At 37.9% G+C, this 18,134-nt stretch overlaps 1 protein-coding gene across 4 annotated transcripts in view; it reads left to right on the top strand.

Annotated features, from left to right (window-relative positions):
* Nucleotides 1–659: 659 nt before the first annotated feature.
* The window catches only part of LOC111610924 (ATP-binding cassette sub-family A member 1-like), a 222,433-nt gene continuing 204,958 nt past the window's right edge, over nt 660–18,134 (top strand). For all 4 annotated transcript variants that reach the window (XM_023346037.1, XM_023346038.1, XM_023346039.1 and 1 more), the window contains exons 1-7: nt 660–950; nt 7,366–7,495; nt 12,587–12,680; nt 13,099–13,240; nt 13,329–13,468; nt 16,806–16,924; nt 17,592–17,789. In XM_023346037.1, the coding sequence (XP_023201805.1) occupies nt 7,430–7,495; nt 12,587–12,680; nt 13,099–13,240; nt 13,329–13,468; nt 16,806–16,924; nt 17,592–17,789 (759 nt within the window). In that variant the 5' untranslated portion in view covers nt 660–950; nt 7,366–7,429. The remainder of the gene's footprint in view (nt 951–7,365; nt 7,496–12,586; nt 12,681–13,098; nt 13,241–13,328; nt 13,469–16,805; nt 16,925–17,591; nt 17,790–18,134) is intronic.

Below are 18,134 nucleotides of genomic sequence, written 5' to 3'. Positions count from 1 at the left end.
GCCTAGTCAAAGTCCAGCTTTGTTATTGGAGGTATGCCAATTTGAGTAACTGCGTGTTAGAGATAGGAATGTTATACATTGGAACATGGCTCCTATTAAGGTGAAATTAAAAAGACACGAAACAAACATCTGTAACTGTTTTAACATGACAGAAGCATCATCCAGTGTGAGGTTTCTCTTTTCATTACTTGTCTTCGCTTTCAGTAAACACCCATCTCATCTACATAATTATATCCTCCCAGTGCACCTTTGGTATTACTCTTTATCATCCTGAATAATAAACTCTTAGCCCCCTTGTTACCAAATTATATTGTTGCTATAAAAGCCTACGGTCGATGCACTTAGCTGCTCTCCCCCATGTGACGCATTCAACTGAGCATCGACAATATCATCAACATGTGCATCTTGGCCTCGTCCCTCAGTAAACAAATGAACAAATAAATGAACTTCTTACGATCCCATCTGGTCTCTAACCTCTCCGACTAATGCTTTATTTATTAAAAGAAGAGGATTAATTCAGACTAATTAGTTCAGGAACAGCTAAGTCAACAGGTAGGTGACTAAATCCCAAACTGAGACACAAGGCGAATGAAATACAGGTCAGTGCTCCTGTTTGCCCTTCCTCACTCAGTCAGAAAGAAGAAGCTGATAAACACAGTCTGCTGCGGGACTAAGCTTTAGGGAATTTTCTGTGTAATGTACGACTCTTGTGTGCTACCTGGTTGGAGTATTACCGTGGATACAGTCACCTCAGTGTTCTCTACTGAGGCCATTTGCATATTTTATGACTGTGGGTGAAAGAGGACAGCAGACACAGGAGATAGGCACGGGAGTGAGAAATAAGAGAGAGGTAGGCTCTTAGGTGAGGCATAAGGGCCCGGCAGGTAAAACCTGCTCCATTCGTAGAAGCCCTAGGATGTGCTGATGGGTAAAGACCGCACAGCTTGGAGGTAAGTTGTTTCTGACAGTTTGTTTTCTCTAACAGGACACGTGTTCTGCAGCCAGGCCTCCCGTGATGCTGTCTTTGGTCTGGCTGTTGTTGTTTTCTGTAGCTCGCTCCTGTACTCCTGAGGCGCGCTCAGACTCTGGGCTCGGAGTAGCTGTTTGTGTTTCCTTCCCTCCCTTCTAGACTGGAACGGGATCAAATAGACTGCCTTGAGAACTGCTTATCACATTTGAAAACGTTTATTAAACTGGTCTGCAGGCTACTGCTGTACAAAAAGAAAAAAGAAGGCGAAAACAAGGAAAAGTAAAGTGATACCTAATTTTCACAAAAATCACCAGAAATGAAAAAGATACTGTTTATTGAGTGCTGGAGTTTGAATGCGTTCAAAATCGCACATTCAAGCTCTCTTGTCAAATGTATTTAAAATTTGACAGAGAGTTTGTTTGCTCATCTGGAAGCGCTGTGAGCTTTGACCCCTGTTGAGTTATATATTTCAATGATTTACTGTTTTTAGTGGAAGCTGAGAGGTGTGTGTACCTTTGCACGCACATATACCAAACGCATGTCTGTGATTGACATGCAGTAATGATTCACTAACTGCTAAGATTTATCCCATAATATTTTAGCCATCACTTTGATTAATTTCTAATGAAGGAGCAATTAGCAGAAAGATGTGATTGACAGCTTTGCTCTGCATGGCACAATTTTCAGATACTCAACACATTCTCCAACGAAATAACCTGCAGCAAATGCCCTGCAGGTCAATGACCTGCTGTAATTGTATTGTAACATTATGACAGTATTTTACTGCTCTTGGAAGGACAACTGAATAGTCTTTCCTTTCCGTGAATGCCACTTGCTCACGTAATATAGCAGGCAGCCTGTAATCTAGAATTAAGAACAAAAGAGAAAAACAGTTGCATCATTTGTCCACCTCTATTAGGTACAACTTTCGTCTTTAGAACCGCTTTTATTTTGCTGGATGTTGGAACCATTCCTCAGAAATGGTTGTTTGTATGGACATGACTGCATCACTGAGTTGCAACAATTTTTTTTTCAGCTGCACATCCATGATGTGATATTCCCATTTCATCACGTCCTAAAGGTACACCATTGAATTGAGTTCTGGTGACCGTGGAGGCCGTTGGAGCGCAGCGAACTCCTTGTCATGTTCAACAAATCTGTTTCAGATTACATAAGCTTTTAACAAGATGAGTTGTCCTCGATGAAGTAGAAGATAGCTACACTCTGGTCAGAGGTCAACGGGTTTAGAAACTGACCTGTTATCTTTTTCTGAAGAGTTTTGTTTTCTGTTCATCACCTTGTTTTTTATTATTATTTAGTTTACTTTGACTTACGGCATTTCATAAATTCTTTTGACTGCGATTGTTATATTATTGTTGATATTTTGGGGGACTACCTTTTGAACTTCTTTGGCTTAAATACATTTTAACAATGCTTTGTTGCACATTGTAAATCAAAGAATTTTCATCTGCCTCACTTTTGCACCTTCTAATGCCATATATACAGTAGATACATTTGAATCAGCAGTCAAAATATGTAGCTTGACTTATTTGACTAAATCAAAGGAGTTGAACCATTTGACCTCCAAACTGAATCATTAGGATGCATGTTTAAAGGATTATTTTTACCATCAGCCAGACTTGATCTGTGATAAGCACCTATTCAATAACAGTTGCTTTCTATTCTTTCATTTAAAGGACAAAAAAATCCCCATTATGAGTTACTGTATTTATTTGTTTTCAAATTTAATGTCAGCACAACCTCTTGTTGAGGCCCATAACAACAGTGTGCAGAAGCACAATGTGGCCACACTGTCCTCTCAAGCATGGCATAACTCTCAAGCCAAATAAGTAATTATGGGTGCGCATCTGAGTCAGTCTATCGAGAAAATGAATAGCCGTGGAAAAGGGCTTTTCTTCATTATGTGTAACACTGTTTGCAGTGTGTACATGCTTATTTTCTGACGAGGACACTGCCATTCTCAGAATGTGAACTGGAACAGTAAAATCATCTTGGCACTAGAATAATTGTGCTTTGAGAGATATGTAGCAGGTTAGTTGATTTCACAGCATTAAATCTATTGTTGCGCATTGCATTGTTCTGCCTTTTTTAGAGGTGTGTGTTACAGTCTGTGGCTATGATCTCTGAATATAAAAGGAGAAAGGAAAAGGTGCTTATATTATTCAGAAACTCTCAGCTTTCTTTGCTGAGAATTCAGTTTGGGGCTCCAAAGGAAAATTAAGTCTCATCTTGGGGTCAGTAAACTCTCTCTTACTGACAGCTTGGTAGAGGCATGAGACGTGCCTGAAGGGAGAACAGGGGGGCTGATAGCTTAAGGTGCAGCGCTGCAGTAAAAAGGCAATGCAACGATACAAAGGAGGTTTTCACAGCTGCCACAGGCGGGTGATTATGCTGCAGAAACTCAGAGGTTGGAGTGGCCCACAGCGCTGTAGAGCTGAAGGACGTGGCTGCTGATGGGTCACCAGAGGAAAATCATATCTTACAGCATTCCTTTTTTGTAGAGAAACAGGAAAATCCAGTCATGCTTGATGTCTGTTGATATGTTGAGGTAATAAATTTGCACTAGAATAATGAGAGAAGGATAAATATAATTTTCTATGAACTCATGTTGTTCATCTGAACTAGCACGATCTAGTAGAGCCAGATGGTCCTACAGCAGCACTGCAGTAACTCTTCCTTTAAGACCGGAGAGTTTGGTTGTTGTTGAAACTGTTGTAAAACTGATAACGTGGGAGAGTAACATCTGTCATCCAACAGGAAACTGAATGTACCTTTGATTCTCACATGCTTTACAGAATTTTTAAATGAATAACATTAAGTTTGGGAATCAAAAGTTATGTATTTTCTAAAAATGGAAAATACTTGACTTTTATTTTAAATCAACCTCTTTAGTAGAGAATATTTTGAAACCACCTTTTGGTCTTGGCTTTTTTTTTTTTTTTACCTATATCAAGGTATATTCCTGTATCAGAGAAACACAACCAATATAAAAGTATGACTTCAAATGAGAACCACTATAAATTTTTACTTTATTTGAAAAAGAAGTAATAACATGATATTTTATTTCTCCTGCTTTGCAAAACTAACATATATTGACATCTATATGTGGCATGGTACAGGAGCCCAAATACAACCTTCTCACCTGTCGGCAGACATGTTTACCTTTTTGGACACTGCTTTTACTGTCTAGAATTTTTGTATTGTTGTGAAAATTGCACTGATCATAAGACAGAGGTGGAGGCAGACGAGGGGGGGAAAAAAGACAGATTGAACAAAGAAGCACAGGGACCATTATGCTCTTCAGAGGGCCATGGCGACCCATCTTCTAAGTGATGTTTGCTGTCATTCTTTGCTGTCCTCTGCTCTCACGCTCTATGACAAATATCTGTTTTCCTTTCAATTATCCTGGAGGTTGAAATAATGTACTTCAGTCTTCAGTTCCCAAATGTCAGGCATGCATCACCACTTATATTTTCCCCCATAGTTTGCTTTCTATTTATATAGGAATGGTTTTTCTGCTTTCATTTCAGCTTGGCTTTCTCTGGAACTGATACAGTAATAAGCTGATACAAGTGCCAAATAGCAACTGTCTCTTCAAACTTAATTTGAAAAGAGAAAGTCATAGATTAAAATCAAGTTCTGGAAAACAGCTCAACATGTAGATTGCTTATTTCCCATCACAATCAGCCCTTTTCAACTAGGAGCAAGTCATTGAATTGAGCTTTTTCCTACGACTCTCACCCACATCACAAAACTGGGGGAAAATATTTTTTTCCTTCAGATGTAAGCATGCCTGACATACACGTTTTTTTGACGCGCAGCTTCAGTAAATTCCCAGAGATGTTGTTTACCCTTCACGGTTGACGTGATTTCTGAGTGGAGGTGGTACTGAGCTGTTCCCATCTTGTCCGTTGCATGTTTCAAAAGATGAGCCTCAAACTCTGCGGTAGAATGCTGCGCTTAATTATACAAGAGGCTGAAGGAGCTGAGTTTTCATGCATCTTCGAAGCCTCGGTTTAATGACCCACCCTTTTCATTTTTGTGTTGTTTTTTATCTTTATTTTTTTGTCCTTGTAGAGTTCCATAACCATCTCAGTCAGAAGACAAAGAAATATCAGGGACCGAGGGGGCATGAACACATAATAAACACTACAAATAAAGCCACTCTGATGGAGAGGAATTGGATTTTGCAGCCTCTGGTGACTGTTAAAATATGAGTTTTGAACAAGAGCAGTAGAGAAATAATTCAGTTCAACCGGCATCGATTAATTTAGCACTAGCCAGCTCTCAGGCTATAAAGTCCCAAGCCTCTACCTGCTCCACCCCGCAGTCTCAGTTCAGAACATTAAACCTTAAAAGTAACATTTTTTCAACAAATCTCAAAACATATTTGATTTTCCTAAAATCAGTGGTGTCCAAAGTCAATCATCAAGGTCCAGTATCCTGCATGTTTTCTGTCACATTCCAGTTACCTTGGAAGGGGGACATTGGAGCTGGGTTTGACATCACACTCGATGTAACAGTATTCCAGTTAGGAAATTGGAATTTCAACATTTCGATCCCCATAAACGTTGTTTACAGTACCTTTTATGAACACCCAGCTTTACTTTCCATATATAAACCACTTTAATTTGTTCATCATAGAGCTGCACATGCAACATGTAACATTGATTCTAGACACACTCCTACATGTGTTTTATGAAATAGGCATATTTCTTCCACAGCTTACTACTGTTTGTGTGAGAACCAGCCATATTGTAAAGTCTGAGTTGCTTCCACCTTCTCAGTGGGAAATCAGACATGGTAGAACATTCCAGTGAATTTTTGCTTCGCAGTCAGGAAATTCACTGGAATGCTCTACCAAGTCTGGGAAGTCAGAACTTCCTGGTTCTGTCTACAACTGGACCATAGCATTAGTACTTCCCCTGGTTCATATTAATCAAATGATGGTTATCAGACCACTGCAGAACATTGACATGCTGAGGAGGTACGCATCTCAATCTGGCAGAACACCAGTCCTTGAGAACTGGAACTGGACACTACTGCTCCAAATCCTAATTTATTGAATGGGGTACAACTTGTGGAGTACACTGCTTTGCCACAGTCTTAAATCATTTTTTATTTTTTATGTTTTGCTTTTTCTGTAATGGGTTTATTCTTAGGTCTTAAGATTTTTTTTCCCTCTTGTTTTCACATCATTATTGTACTGTAAAACTCTTACTTATAAATTATTCAACCACAAAAAGATCCCTCGAGAGATGAATATGATGTGTTGGCAAAGAACTCGACAAAGAATCAATTTTTTGCAAATTGGATCTTAGGCTACCAGCAGACTGTTGCAAAAAGTACAATTTGTTCCCATATTTTGTATTTTATTTTTATTTTTGTTATTGTAGAATCTATGAAAAAAACAAAATGGTGAAAGTATACAAAAATTAAATTGTCAAAGTTTACTAGCGTCATTAGCACTAATCTCTGGTGGATATTCTTATTGGAGGTTGTATACCAGTTTGGGTGTGTTATTGGAAGGTCCTGATGTGATCAGTGGTTTTGATCAGGATTCCATGCCTGTCCTAGTTCTTAATGTTTCTGTCAAGGTACATAATATTGTAACTTTGCACGATTGTTGCAGAATTGACTTCATCATACCCATGTTGAGTTTAAGTTTGGTTTCCCTTAGAGTGGAAGAAGAAGGGCTCTAATAATTCATTGAAAACAGCAACGGAGACAAATTCCTGTTTTAATGACCTGTACCTTATTTCATACTAACAAGCCAAGTGAAGTTAGTGGAAAGACACTCACTTGTGGAGCTTTAATAAAGGTCATTCTTGATGTAGCCACATAAAAATGGCACAGCAGACATATTTGTTTATTAGCTGTGTAATCAGGGTTGAGTAGCCTGTAAAATATGCAATAAATATTTTACACCAGTCTTTTGTTACTATGAAAAGTGATGAAGCTGTTAAAGCCTTTTTTTCCTACTTTATTGTTCTCTATAGTCTTTTAAGCTGAATAATTGACAGTTAGGAAGACCGAAGTCTCTGAGACGAAGACTATGCCATATGTTGAAAGAAGAAATTTCTTTCAACATATGAACAGAGATTTCTTTTAGCCCTAATATGTGTGTCATATCATTTTTCAATTCCATGGTGTTTGTTAAAAAAGTCTTGTGCTATGGAGGCAAACTGTGTAATCTCCACATGCTGAGACGTTGGCTGTCCTGAGATTTGCTGAGCGTAGGTGATAATAATTCTTCGAACAGGTGCTGCACCATAAGCCCCAAGGCTTGGGGAAGTGAGTGATTAGTGGCATTCCCTCAAGATGTATTGCTTCGCTGTATTAAAACCAAACTCTGCCTTTTTTATTCCCTCCAGGGTTTATTAAGTGGGCCAGTTGCCATCGCGACACATTGGCAAGATATTGCCAGGAAAAGCCATAATGGGTCTCCTGACGCAGTTCTCTCTGCTCCTGTGGAAGAACTTCACTCTCCGGAAGAGACAAAAGGTACACTCATGCTCACCAGCCTTTTTCTTTTTTTCTGCAAATCAAAGTGTATCTGCCAAAATTGGTCAGCAATAGGGGGAAAATGAGGATGTGGTCCCAGACTTGTGTTATCAAGGACAGCTAAGTTATTCATGGAGAGGAACGGTAATAGGCAGGGATTTACAACAAAAATCGTCTCCTATAGAAGTAAGCTGCCTTTAACTCCTTCTCTGGAGAATGAGAACAATCTTATCTTAATGCCAGCCAATTCAGAGTGTCACCTTCAATTTTTGATGATCTATCTCTTCTACCCGTTATGTCACACTGCCTGTATTTTACTTCCAACAAAGCCAGTCTTAGGCCCGGTGGAAATGGATAGGGACTTTAAAAGGCTTTGTTTGAAGGGCAGAAAGTCTTTCTTCTCAGAGATTAGACTTGCTACCTAAAAGGGGAGGTTATAAAAATATCAACAAAAAAATTAGTAGTTTTTAATTAACTTTTTCCCAATAAAACATATTTCCTGATGTTTTCTTTGATGGCAGTCCTTTCATATAAACCTTAAGAGTAAAATAAGATCAATAATTGGTCGACACTCCTGTAGGATATAAATGGCTTTCATTGTTCATTAGTCAGATGACAGCTATACTGCTTTCAGTGCTTTAGCTTAAGTGTTAGCACTTTAAGAAGTCACAACATGACAACTTAAAGGTTTGAGCATTTCAGGTAATTTCACTTCATTTGCTTTAAATGCTTTGACTAGGACTCCATCTGCCAAGCAGCATTTCTAATGCCGTTAGAGATTTCTGTGTTCAAAGGCATCCCGAAAAAAACCACACTGACAATTTCTGTCAGAAAAATATCCCTGTTTCTTAAATGGTTATTATTATTTTATTAATGTGACATATTATCACTTTCTGCACTCTAAAATAAGTAGATTTTCTAATTCTTGTGTATTCTGTATTTAGAATATTAGTCTCTGACATAGCTATATTTAGAGAGACAGAAACGTGTGAGTCAAGCTCATACTTAATTAACAATCCAGTTCATTTATGTAAAAATAAAATAAAAACTTTTCTTTTTTTTCAGAAAAAAAAAATTCTTGCACAGAATCTTGCCAGTTCCACAACCTTGCCAAAACTGGCAAGGTTGCTCCCTCGTCACTTGCACTGGGTTGAGGGAGCATCCTTGCACAGATGTGGCCTCTGCACAGCAAAACTGTGTTAAATTCAACTCCTTTCTGAGTTTGTATAATTCTCACGGATTCTGAGTTAAAGTTATACTTTGAAAATAGTCAACATTTTAACTCTTGAATAGTGTTAAATTATGACATTCTGTTGTTCCATAACACCACGTAATGCACTTTTAACTGAAATATATTTCTTTTCACTGTGTTAATTTTTTATTGTGCATCATGTTATTTCATGACGCATTAAAGTGTAAGGTGTATTTTTGTGTTTCCTTCCACTATCATTGTTTTACCACACAGTAAAACAATGATAGAAGCATACAGAAGCAATGATGCCAAATATGGGAAGCATCGGTGTGCTCCTTGCACCCTTATAAAAGGCAGAAACTCTAGTTTCAGGGGGGAATTTTATTGGCTTTCTTCTCCTGGCTGTTCTTAAAATTTTGGTTCACTTAATATCTCATTTTGGGCTTGCTTAATCTGTAAATTTGGATTTCTTAAAATCTTTAATCATTTAAGTATGTCTAACAGAGTCTTCACTTATGCATCTCACAGAGGCATATTATAGACAGCCAGCATATTTTGCTGTGTGATAAGCTTACTTCTTCTTAGGTGTAGATGGAAATCAAAGTAATTAATATCAAACATTCGAAACAATAAACTATTTGTACGATACGAAACACTAGATTATATATATATCTGACTTATAGCAAATAAATTTGTTAGTCAAAGAGGATACAGAATCTCTTCATCGTTTATGCAAACCGATCCTCAACATTGAAGTTCTTTCAGAAATTCACCAAGCTGTGGAGTGTTGCATAAGTATGAAAATTAGGAGGAGGGTGGAAAGCCCAACACCACTGATAAACCCTGCCTGTTTTCAAAATTACTCAGAGACATTTTTAGAATAATGATAACAAGAAAGACTTGATGTTTTTTAAGTAAAAATTGATGCCCCTACAATGAGCAAACACTGGGTTATTCTCTTAGCGAGTTTTAGGTGAGGTACAATCTGGACACGTCTACAGACCATCGCAGGGCAACAGACATTTACAGAACAAACAACCATGCATGCACACACACTCGCCTGTAAGGTCAATTTAGAAAGATCAATTAACCTAACAGTCATGTTTTTGACTGTAGGGTGAAGCTGGAGTACCTGGAGAGAACCTACACATGCACAGTTAGAGCATGTAAGCTACATGTAGAAGGACCGCAGGCTGGGATTTGAACACAGGTTCTACTTACTGAAAGATGGTAGTCTGCCATCTGCCGTTGTGTATCTCCAGAGTATGCACTTAAGATATACATTTACTTTTAAGCATGATTTTTTTTAGCTTCTTATCTGTCATGTGGACACTGGTGTCCTCATGGACCCATTGACTTACATGTAAGTGTTTTAAGGGTGACAGTTAAGGGGTTTTAAATAAAACAGTGGGACAGATGGTTAAAAAAAAGTACTCCTTTGCCAATTCTTACATCTGCACTGCCACCACATAACATTTGATAAGTCAATAATACACGCTACAGCAGCCTTTGATTTCAGCCGACACATCTCATTTTGTTAACACTTATCCAAGTAACCTTTAAAGTACCCAAATAGGTAATCGAGGAGTCTAGTGAGACTTATTTGATTTCTGGGCTGGTATTACTGTTACCGAGAGCTGCGGAGTGTTTGATTTATTCCGTGCAGTGATGACAGGACTCACAGCCACAAGCTTGTTTTGTCAGGAGGCTCGAGCACAGCAGTGTTTCTGTTGTCTGAGTTCAATAAAATGTAAAAAGTGAAGAAGGTAAGTAAGTTATGAAAACATACCTTTAAAGAAATGCTGAAGCCAGAGTTGTAGTTTTATGTTTTTTGCAGCCTGTGTAAATCTATCAGCCTTGCAGAGAAACATGTGGGTATTAAAAAATTTTTTGGGAGGGTAAAGGTGGGGTGTGGGATGCTTTCCCCCAATGATACATAAGCAGACAGTGGCGGCTTTATGCTTCAGACTGGGGGATATTTAGCCAACGTCAACATGAAATATTATTATTAGGGAAAACCAGTGGGAGTTAGCAAGGACAATGGTGCTTGTGGAGGGCTTGTGGAGGTTAATGACCAATTATATGAATGCCTCACCAAGCATTTTAGGATTTTATAACAGGCATGAAACTGATTTTTATGGTCCAGTATTCAGCATAATTTCTTAGGAAGAGATTATCTATTCACAAAGACTCTGGTGTCCAATGGCAAAACGCCTGGGGAGCCTGACACTGAGAAAGTCTCAGGGATCTGCGTTCACTGTCCATTCTTTCTATGTTCAGAATACATTAGGATAATGCCTGCTCTTGGCAGAGTTGCAGTGACACTTAGACTAGATGAAATCAGAAACTTGAAGCAAAGTTTTAAGAAGTTGTCTTCGTAGCTCTATAAACATATACAATTATTGTCTTGTCTATAATTTAGCTAATGCTCAGAATTCAGATTTTTTCCAGGTCAGCCTATATTTGGTTCACCTATCAGGACTAAAACAGTTGTCATTGCTTATTATTTCCATTAATGTCATCAGATGCAGTCATCTGAGTGCTCTAACCAGGTCGTTTCACCTGAGATGATGTGTGTGTTGGCAGAATAGGTCAGCTGAGGTTAGGTCTAAGAGAATGATTATACAGGGCAGTGGGAGTGGTGTGTTGTGATGTGGTAAGGGATGCAAAATACCAGATAAAGATGGGCCTGTGCATCATGGACTGCTTCATTATGTTGTTTCAGTCTTCAGTTGATCAAATTTGCATGCTACTGTGGCTTATATAATCTGTTTATATAGAAAAGTCTGAATTTTATACATATATATATATATATATATATATATATATATATATATATATATATATATACCTTTATATATATATATATGTATATATAAAGGTATATTCATTAAATCCAAATATGTAGCATTTTCTTTGTCACTGGATATTTGTCACGTCTCCTTGTTCCACTTGAAACGGCTAATCAATTAGTACAATAAGTGCATTTGGTCCTGAGGGAAAAATATGACAAAGCCTAGCCTTGAGGTCAACCTTTGTGCTTTGTTGGTTTGTCTTCTTACACCTTTCCCTGGTGTTGAAATAAAAAGCCTGACATGCCACTCGGGACTCTGCCTGGAAGGTGGCAAGAAGTGGTTGTATTAACGCAAAGAAGTGGTTGACACTCTTTTTTTTTTTTTTTTTCCAGGAGAGGATTGAGTGTGGCAAGGAGATGATAAGGAGTGTGTGATAGCTTCAGTTTAGGGAGTTACTGGCAGAAATGGCTCTCTCAATCTTGTGCTTGGAGTAATAGTTGGAGTAAACCGGGGAATGCTGATGTAGAGTCATGTACTGAGCTGAAACTTCAACATTTTGTTGTAAATATGTATAGCTGTAATATCTGTTACACAATATAACGTTGTGAAAAGGTCAAAAGGTGATATTATTTTCTGTTTTTGCTATTGCTGTATCTTGAGTGTGCATAAAAACGATAAAAACAAATATATGAAATACCGTGACTGTCTTGAGCATTTCTGTCTAACAGAAAGAATATATCAATTTAAGAAGAAAAATGTCTGTGCACAAATTTACCAAAAATAGATTTTCTATGACAGATCTGTTTCTTTGTTTACTACGTACTTACTTTAACAAGTTGCCATGTTTTTTCTTTAGCTTTACTTCAACAGGTAAATGACCAGATTTTCCAAAATAAACATTAAGGTTTTCATTTACAGTGTGGCTTAATTTTCTTTTAACCTTTCTAAAAGAGTCAATGCACACTGAGATTTTTTATTGTTTGCTTTGTGGAGATTTAGTATTGACTGATGAGAACACAATGGAAATTACTTCAGCTGGCATGACTTTTAAAGAAGCATTTTTTTATGCAAAGCATTTTAATGAAATAAATGTCTGTGTTGCAGGTGCGGCTGGTTGTGGAGCTGCTCTGGCCTCTGTTTCTCTTCTTCATACTGGTGGGGGTGAGGTCTACCACTAAGCCAATTCACAAAGGTCAATGTAAGTACAATAGGTTTATCCTGCATATAAAATAGTCAGGCATTTTTGTTTCTTTGAACATTTGTTCTCTAATGAGTGAGATTGTAATTGAAGCTACTTTTTGCTGAGGGAAACATGTCATAAATACATAAATATAAACACTTACTTTCACAGCTCAAACTACAGTACTAGTCCAAAACAAATTGGATGAGAAGTTAAAAAAAATCATCTTTATATGAATGGGTGATAGAAATATAATCGAAGCTCACACATGCAATTCACCAAGTGAAGTCACATGCTGACAACATCTGGATAGTATGACCAGAGTTGATGAAACATTTTAAAATCAGGATATCTCATTTAATCGCTAATCGTTACCCTTCAGTAAGACATGGTCAAAGGACATGTGTTCATCTCTTTTTATTTTTTTCCTGTTCAGGCCACTACCCAAACAAAGCCATGCCATCTGCTGGTGTACTGCCCTGGCTTCAAGGAATAATATGTAACATCGACAATCCATGTTTGGACCACCCAACGCCAGGAGAGACACCAGGCCAAGTGAATAACTTCAACAACTCCATGTATGCTTTGGGATTACATTCATTACAGTATTAGTGTGGCTTTTTAATTCAACAATTTGAGATCTCCTATGTCTTTTCAATTTGCTAGAATTGCTGGGATGTTGATTGAGCTGCAGTCTGTGCTGGCAGACAGGTCTGTTCTCAGTAAAATGCAGTTGCTAGCAGATGATGTTGACCAGTGGACTTCAGTACTGTCTAAAGCGGAACCTGGAAAAGGGAATCGGACTGGTAAGCATTGGCGACTGGCCAACAGAGGGCGCAAGGGCGTTGCCCCACCACTGACAACTCTCCACATTAGCTCGAATAAAATATAAAATAATTACCAATAATAAAATAAAATATTTTTAAATATACGTATGTATAATTGTAGTTGTGTCAGATAAATATTTTATAGCTTATGATGAGTAAAGTTGTTTCGTTCATCCATGTTCTCCAATTGTTGACGTATTTCCGCCCCAGTGCGCAAAAACATGTGACCCTCTCGTTAAAAGTTGTACACGCGTAGTAGCTCCTCTTCAATACAAGCGAGAGAGGCGCACCTCTCCTACGCCCAGAGCTGAATGCAGCTTGATTTGCATATCACCACCCTCCAGTCATGGCTGCGAAGTCGGGGCTGACGTCACATCCGTCAGTCATAACGTTCGTCTGATTGGCAGTCGAACCGCGGAAATTGAGACGATGGCCAGAAATCCGAAAAGAAGCAAGAGAAAATAATAATAATAATAATAATAATAATCATCCAATTAAGTCGCTTAAAACAATACCGTTAGAGAGAAGTACTCATCAGGAGAAGTTAGAGGTGAAAGAGCTCGGACCTGATCATCACAACAAGTCTCGGCTAACTGCATGTAGCAAGGCTAATGCTTTATTCTGCTTCCCCTGCCTAATTTTTGAAACATCGGTATCTGACCCAGCATGGAGCAACACAGTTACGACTGACGCGGTGAGATAGAAGTTACATGTGTAGTGTAGATCTTTAAAATGTTTTTAAGCGTAGAGGAGGCCCTATATAATATAATAGTCTTCATTTTATAGTTCATATGTGAATTTGCATGTTGCTATTAAATGTATCGCCTCAGTGCATTGGGCATTGGGATTGAAGAAGAATCTTTTCAAAACCGTCCCTGACTTAAACCACAATTTACTTCCCTCAAAGATAGAAGGGCTAAATGTATGTACAAAAAGTAGAACACCACATGGCATTATAATGTTACGTTATAATGTTACGTTTGTTGTTTTCATTCATGTAAACACACTTGTGTGATACCTCAGTATATGTTTTGATTTGATGATTTTAGACTAATCCCCACAACTGCTAAACATGATAGGAATGCACAGTTTCAGTGGTTTGGGGTGTTGTTTAATTCTACTAATTTACTATAAATAAATGGTAACTTTCTAATTATAAAAATATTATTCATCTTATAGCTATCTCTGATATTTGGAGGAGAGCAGGTCCTGTGGGTGAGGTCAAATTTGGTGTACTCATAATCACACAACAGTGGCACCATAGAAAACAAAAAATATTAAAGAAAGCCAAAATAGCCCTGTCATGGCTTTTATTGAACTGCACTCAATCAAGGAAAGTATCCCCTTCACCTGGATGACAAGTTGGAGGATTTGTTAGTCCTCTTTATCCCTTAAAAACAATGGTGTGTGATTATTTATGATGCAATTTGCTATGCAGACTGACAGATCGTTTGTCTTGATAAGCTGCTGTTTTGCATTAGGCTCATTTAGTCTAATGATATTCAGATTTTCCTACTGCACCTAATTTGCAAAAAGCCAATAGAGGTAGGGAGGAAGGGAGGGCTGTGCTGCTCAACAAGCGGCCTGTTGGCCATTTACATTTTGGGGTCGGCGGTTTGTAATATACAAGATTAAATCCATCAAAGATCTAAGCCTGGACATAATTAATGGCACTTGCTGTCTGAGGCGAGAGCACGAAAGATCATTAAGAAGGAAAGGGAATGAAGTGCTATCAAAAAGGCTAAAATGGCAAAGGTGATTGTGTCGTCTGCTCTTTTTTGTTTTGTTTTGACCATGGGCTGATTAAGAAGACCCAGGTGGTCATTTGTGCAAAGCATGTTCTGCTTCCTGGCCATCTAAACCTCCTGCAGTCATGAAGAGCATAATAATTGTCATCAGTAGAATTCAGAAGGTGAAAGCTGCGTTTCCAGTGATGTAATTAATTCTAGTCATTCCCACAATACATCTGTCAGAACTGGACCTTTCCCACCCAATCCAGATAATTGACTGTGGTACCCATATTACAATTACAAAAGCTGTAATTGAATTACTTTATGTGGTTCCTTCATCATCAGCTGCAGCACAAGTTGGACCCCCAGGAAGCAGAAAATACGTACAAAAAAGAAAATAGCACGGGGTGTAGGCATGCAGGAGTGGGAACCCCTGCTGTGCGGCATCATTGTTTCTTTCAGCGATGAAGTGTAACAATAAGGCGATTTTTGGAAACTGCCTCGACTTTTTGGCACCTAATCAACAGAGAACACTTTGGTAAATGCGTAGCATAAAATTGTCTTCTCGTTCATTCTCATTCAGCTGAGGTGTTCATCCCTCTTGCAAGGGATTTAACTGTAATGAAGAAAGCTTTTTTTTTCTTAAGAAAAGAAAATAGAATAGAATTTGTGTTTCTTTGGCCATTTATTCTGGACCAGTATCCTGTTGAAAGACCCCGTGACGACCTCCTTTTGAGTTTCTTACTGGCCAACAGATATCAATTTAATTTGTCAATATACTGTTGAGGCTTCCTGTAGACGAAAACAGGCCCACAGCATCACAGATCTTTGCTATGCTTCACAGCGTGTATGAAGTGATTTTCCACGTAATCATTATTTGTGTGACATCATAATAACTTGGAATATGCATTGCCGAAAGCTTAAACTCATCTTTCCAAAACATGTTTGCATTTAAATCCTTAGTAGAGCTTATGTAAACATAGAACAGAAAGTAGTTTAGCACTTTTCAGAAACAACCTGCATGTGAATAGTGTCCAATGGGTTTTTAAAAACACTTGCTGACCAGAAGACGATGCAGTGAATATACACAATTTAGAAGCTGTTTTTCTTCATGTGTTCCTTCTTTCAGGAACCAGCCCCTTCATTGAAAGGCAAATAATTCACCATTTTAAAATATAAAAAAGAGATTTTGCTTTTGGTGTTTCACCTTCAGCTTTAAAAGCTGCACACTGCAGGTTTCAAAATAATATCAAATTTTGTAGTCTTTATTTACCATTGCATTTAAGATAACATCATCGGTATGTAGAGTTGGGATATTGGGTATTCATTGTGACACATGTCATGAGCCTACAGATTAGTTCATTTGTGTTTTTGTTAAGAGGACGCAATCAAAGCTCAGAAGGATAAGCAGGGAGTTGTATGTATGCTTGTGACCAAGAGTTGAAAAATAGTTTTTGTTTAAGACAAAACATTATATGTGCTTTTTTTTTTCTTGAGTTCAGTTGCATTCCTGTACTGCATGTATAACTATGCCTATACAAAGTGTATCCATAAAACACTGTTTCTCCATATTTCTTTTTAATTAGTGATCCTAAGAAGTATCCTACAAGACAATGAAACCTTCAGCGCCCATCTGACAGAGGGTTTGTCAGTTCCACCAGATGTAGTTCAAAGCCTCATGGATGCAAAGATTCAGCTTAGTTCAGTAAGTAGTCCTCTGCCAAGAAAACAGTAAAATTATATTCCCTGGGGTACCCATTCCTTTCATGGTTAGTGTGACCAAAGCAAATTAAAAACTATTATACTTTTTCAAACAGCAAAATGTGCCAAAAAATAACATTTCACAGTCTGTCCTACAAGACAAGCCTCTGTTTTGACACTCAAAGTGCTCTCCGAAGCTAATTTAACAAAGTGCAGCTTCAATTTGCTAAAGGGAAACAAGTTTATCCAAATGTCTCTTGCCTAATTTTTAAATGTGCTTTAAATGTTATCAGATAAACTGGAAATTATAATAATAATAATAATAAAAACTTGTATTGAGAAGAAATGTTAAATTCATTGAACAATGACTAAAACATTGCAGGCTATTTGATGGCCAGAGAGTCTGGACATGTGAAAACTAGCAATATTGTATAAAATGGGTGAGAGGGAATTTTGAGCAGCCAGTCCATGTGCAAGTTAAGAGCATAGAAACTTCTTGTCAGGGTTGTAATAAAAAATATTTTTCCTGCATATTGTTTTTATCCATTCATAATAATAGGAAAATGTATTTCTTTTAAAAGATTACCCAGAAAGCTACAAAGACTTGCTTTGATACATTTCAGTACGTACGTTTTGCCAGTGTTGTTGTTTTTTTTTTGTTTTTTTCTCAGACGACGGGCATCCCAAGGCCTGACAATGTGAGGAGCATCTTGTGTAAGGGGACAGATCTGGATGACTATGTCCAATTTAGCAGCCAAGCTCAGAGGGAGGCTTTTCAAAATGTCAGCTGCTCCCTCGGTGAACAGCAGCTGATTAAAACCCAGCAAGTCCTTCTACAAAACGTGGACGTGAGGAAAGTGCTTTCAGAGGTAAGTCTCTTCCTCGCCAACCTCCACAGAACCAACATATTTCAAAACTTGCCTAACAAACTTTGCTTAGCAAGTTTTGAATACCTTGGTTAAAATTAAAAGGAATCTTGAATGATAATAATATTCGTCAAGGGCTTCACACTGATTGGATGTAATAAAACTGGTCATCTTAATGAAAAAAAAAATCCTACTTCGACCTCTGCAACACTGTCTGTTTGGATTAATCAAGGTTGTATTAAAAATAAGAATTTAACGAGAACTGAACTTTTCACAGCTTTCCAAGATGATTTAAGGAGTGGCAATTTTAATAGCTCTAATATATTTTAACCCTCCTTTTTATAAGAC

Source organism: Xiphophorus maculatus, chromosome 14 (genome assembly GCF_002775205.1).
Source record: "Xiphophorus maculatus strain JP 163 A chromosome 14, X_maculatus-5.0-male, whole genome shotgun sequence".
Lineage (NCBI taxonomy): Eukaryota > Metazoa > Chordata > Actinopteri > Cyprinodontiformes > Poeciliidae > Xiphophorus > Xiphophorus maculatus.
Note: the sequence above shows the minus strand (reverse complement) of the source record. Positions and strands in the feature narration are given on the sequence as shown.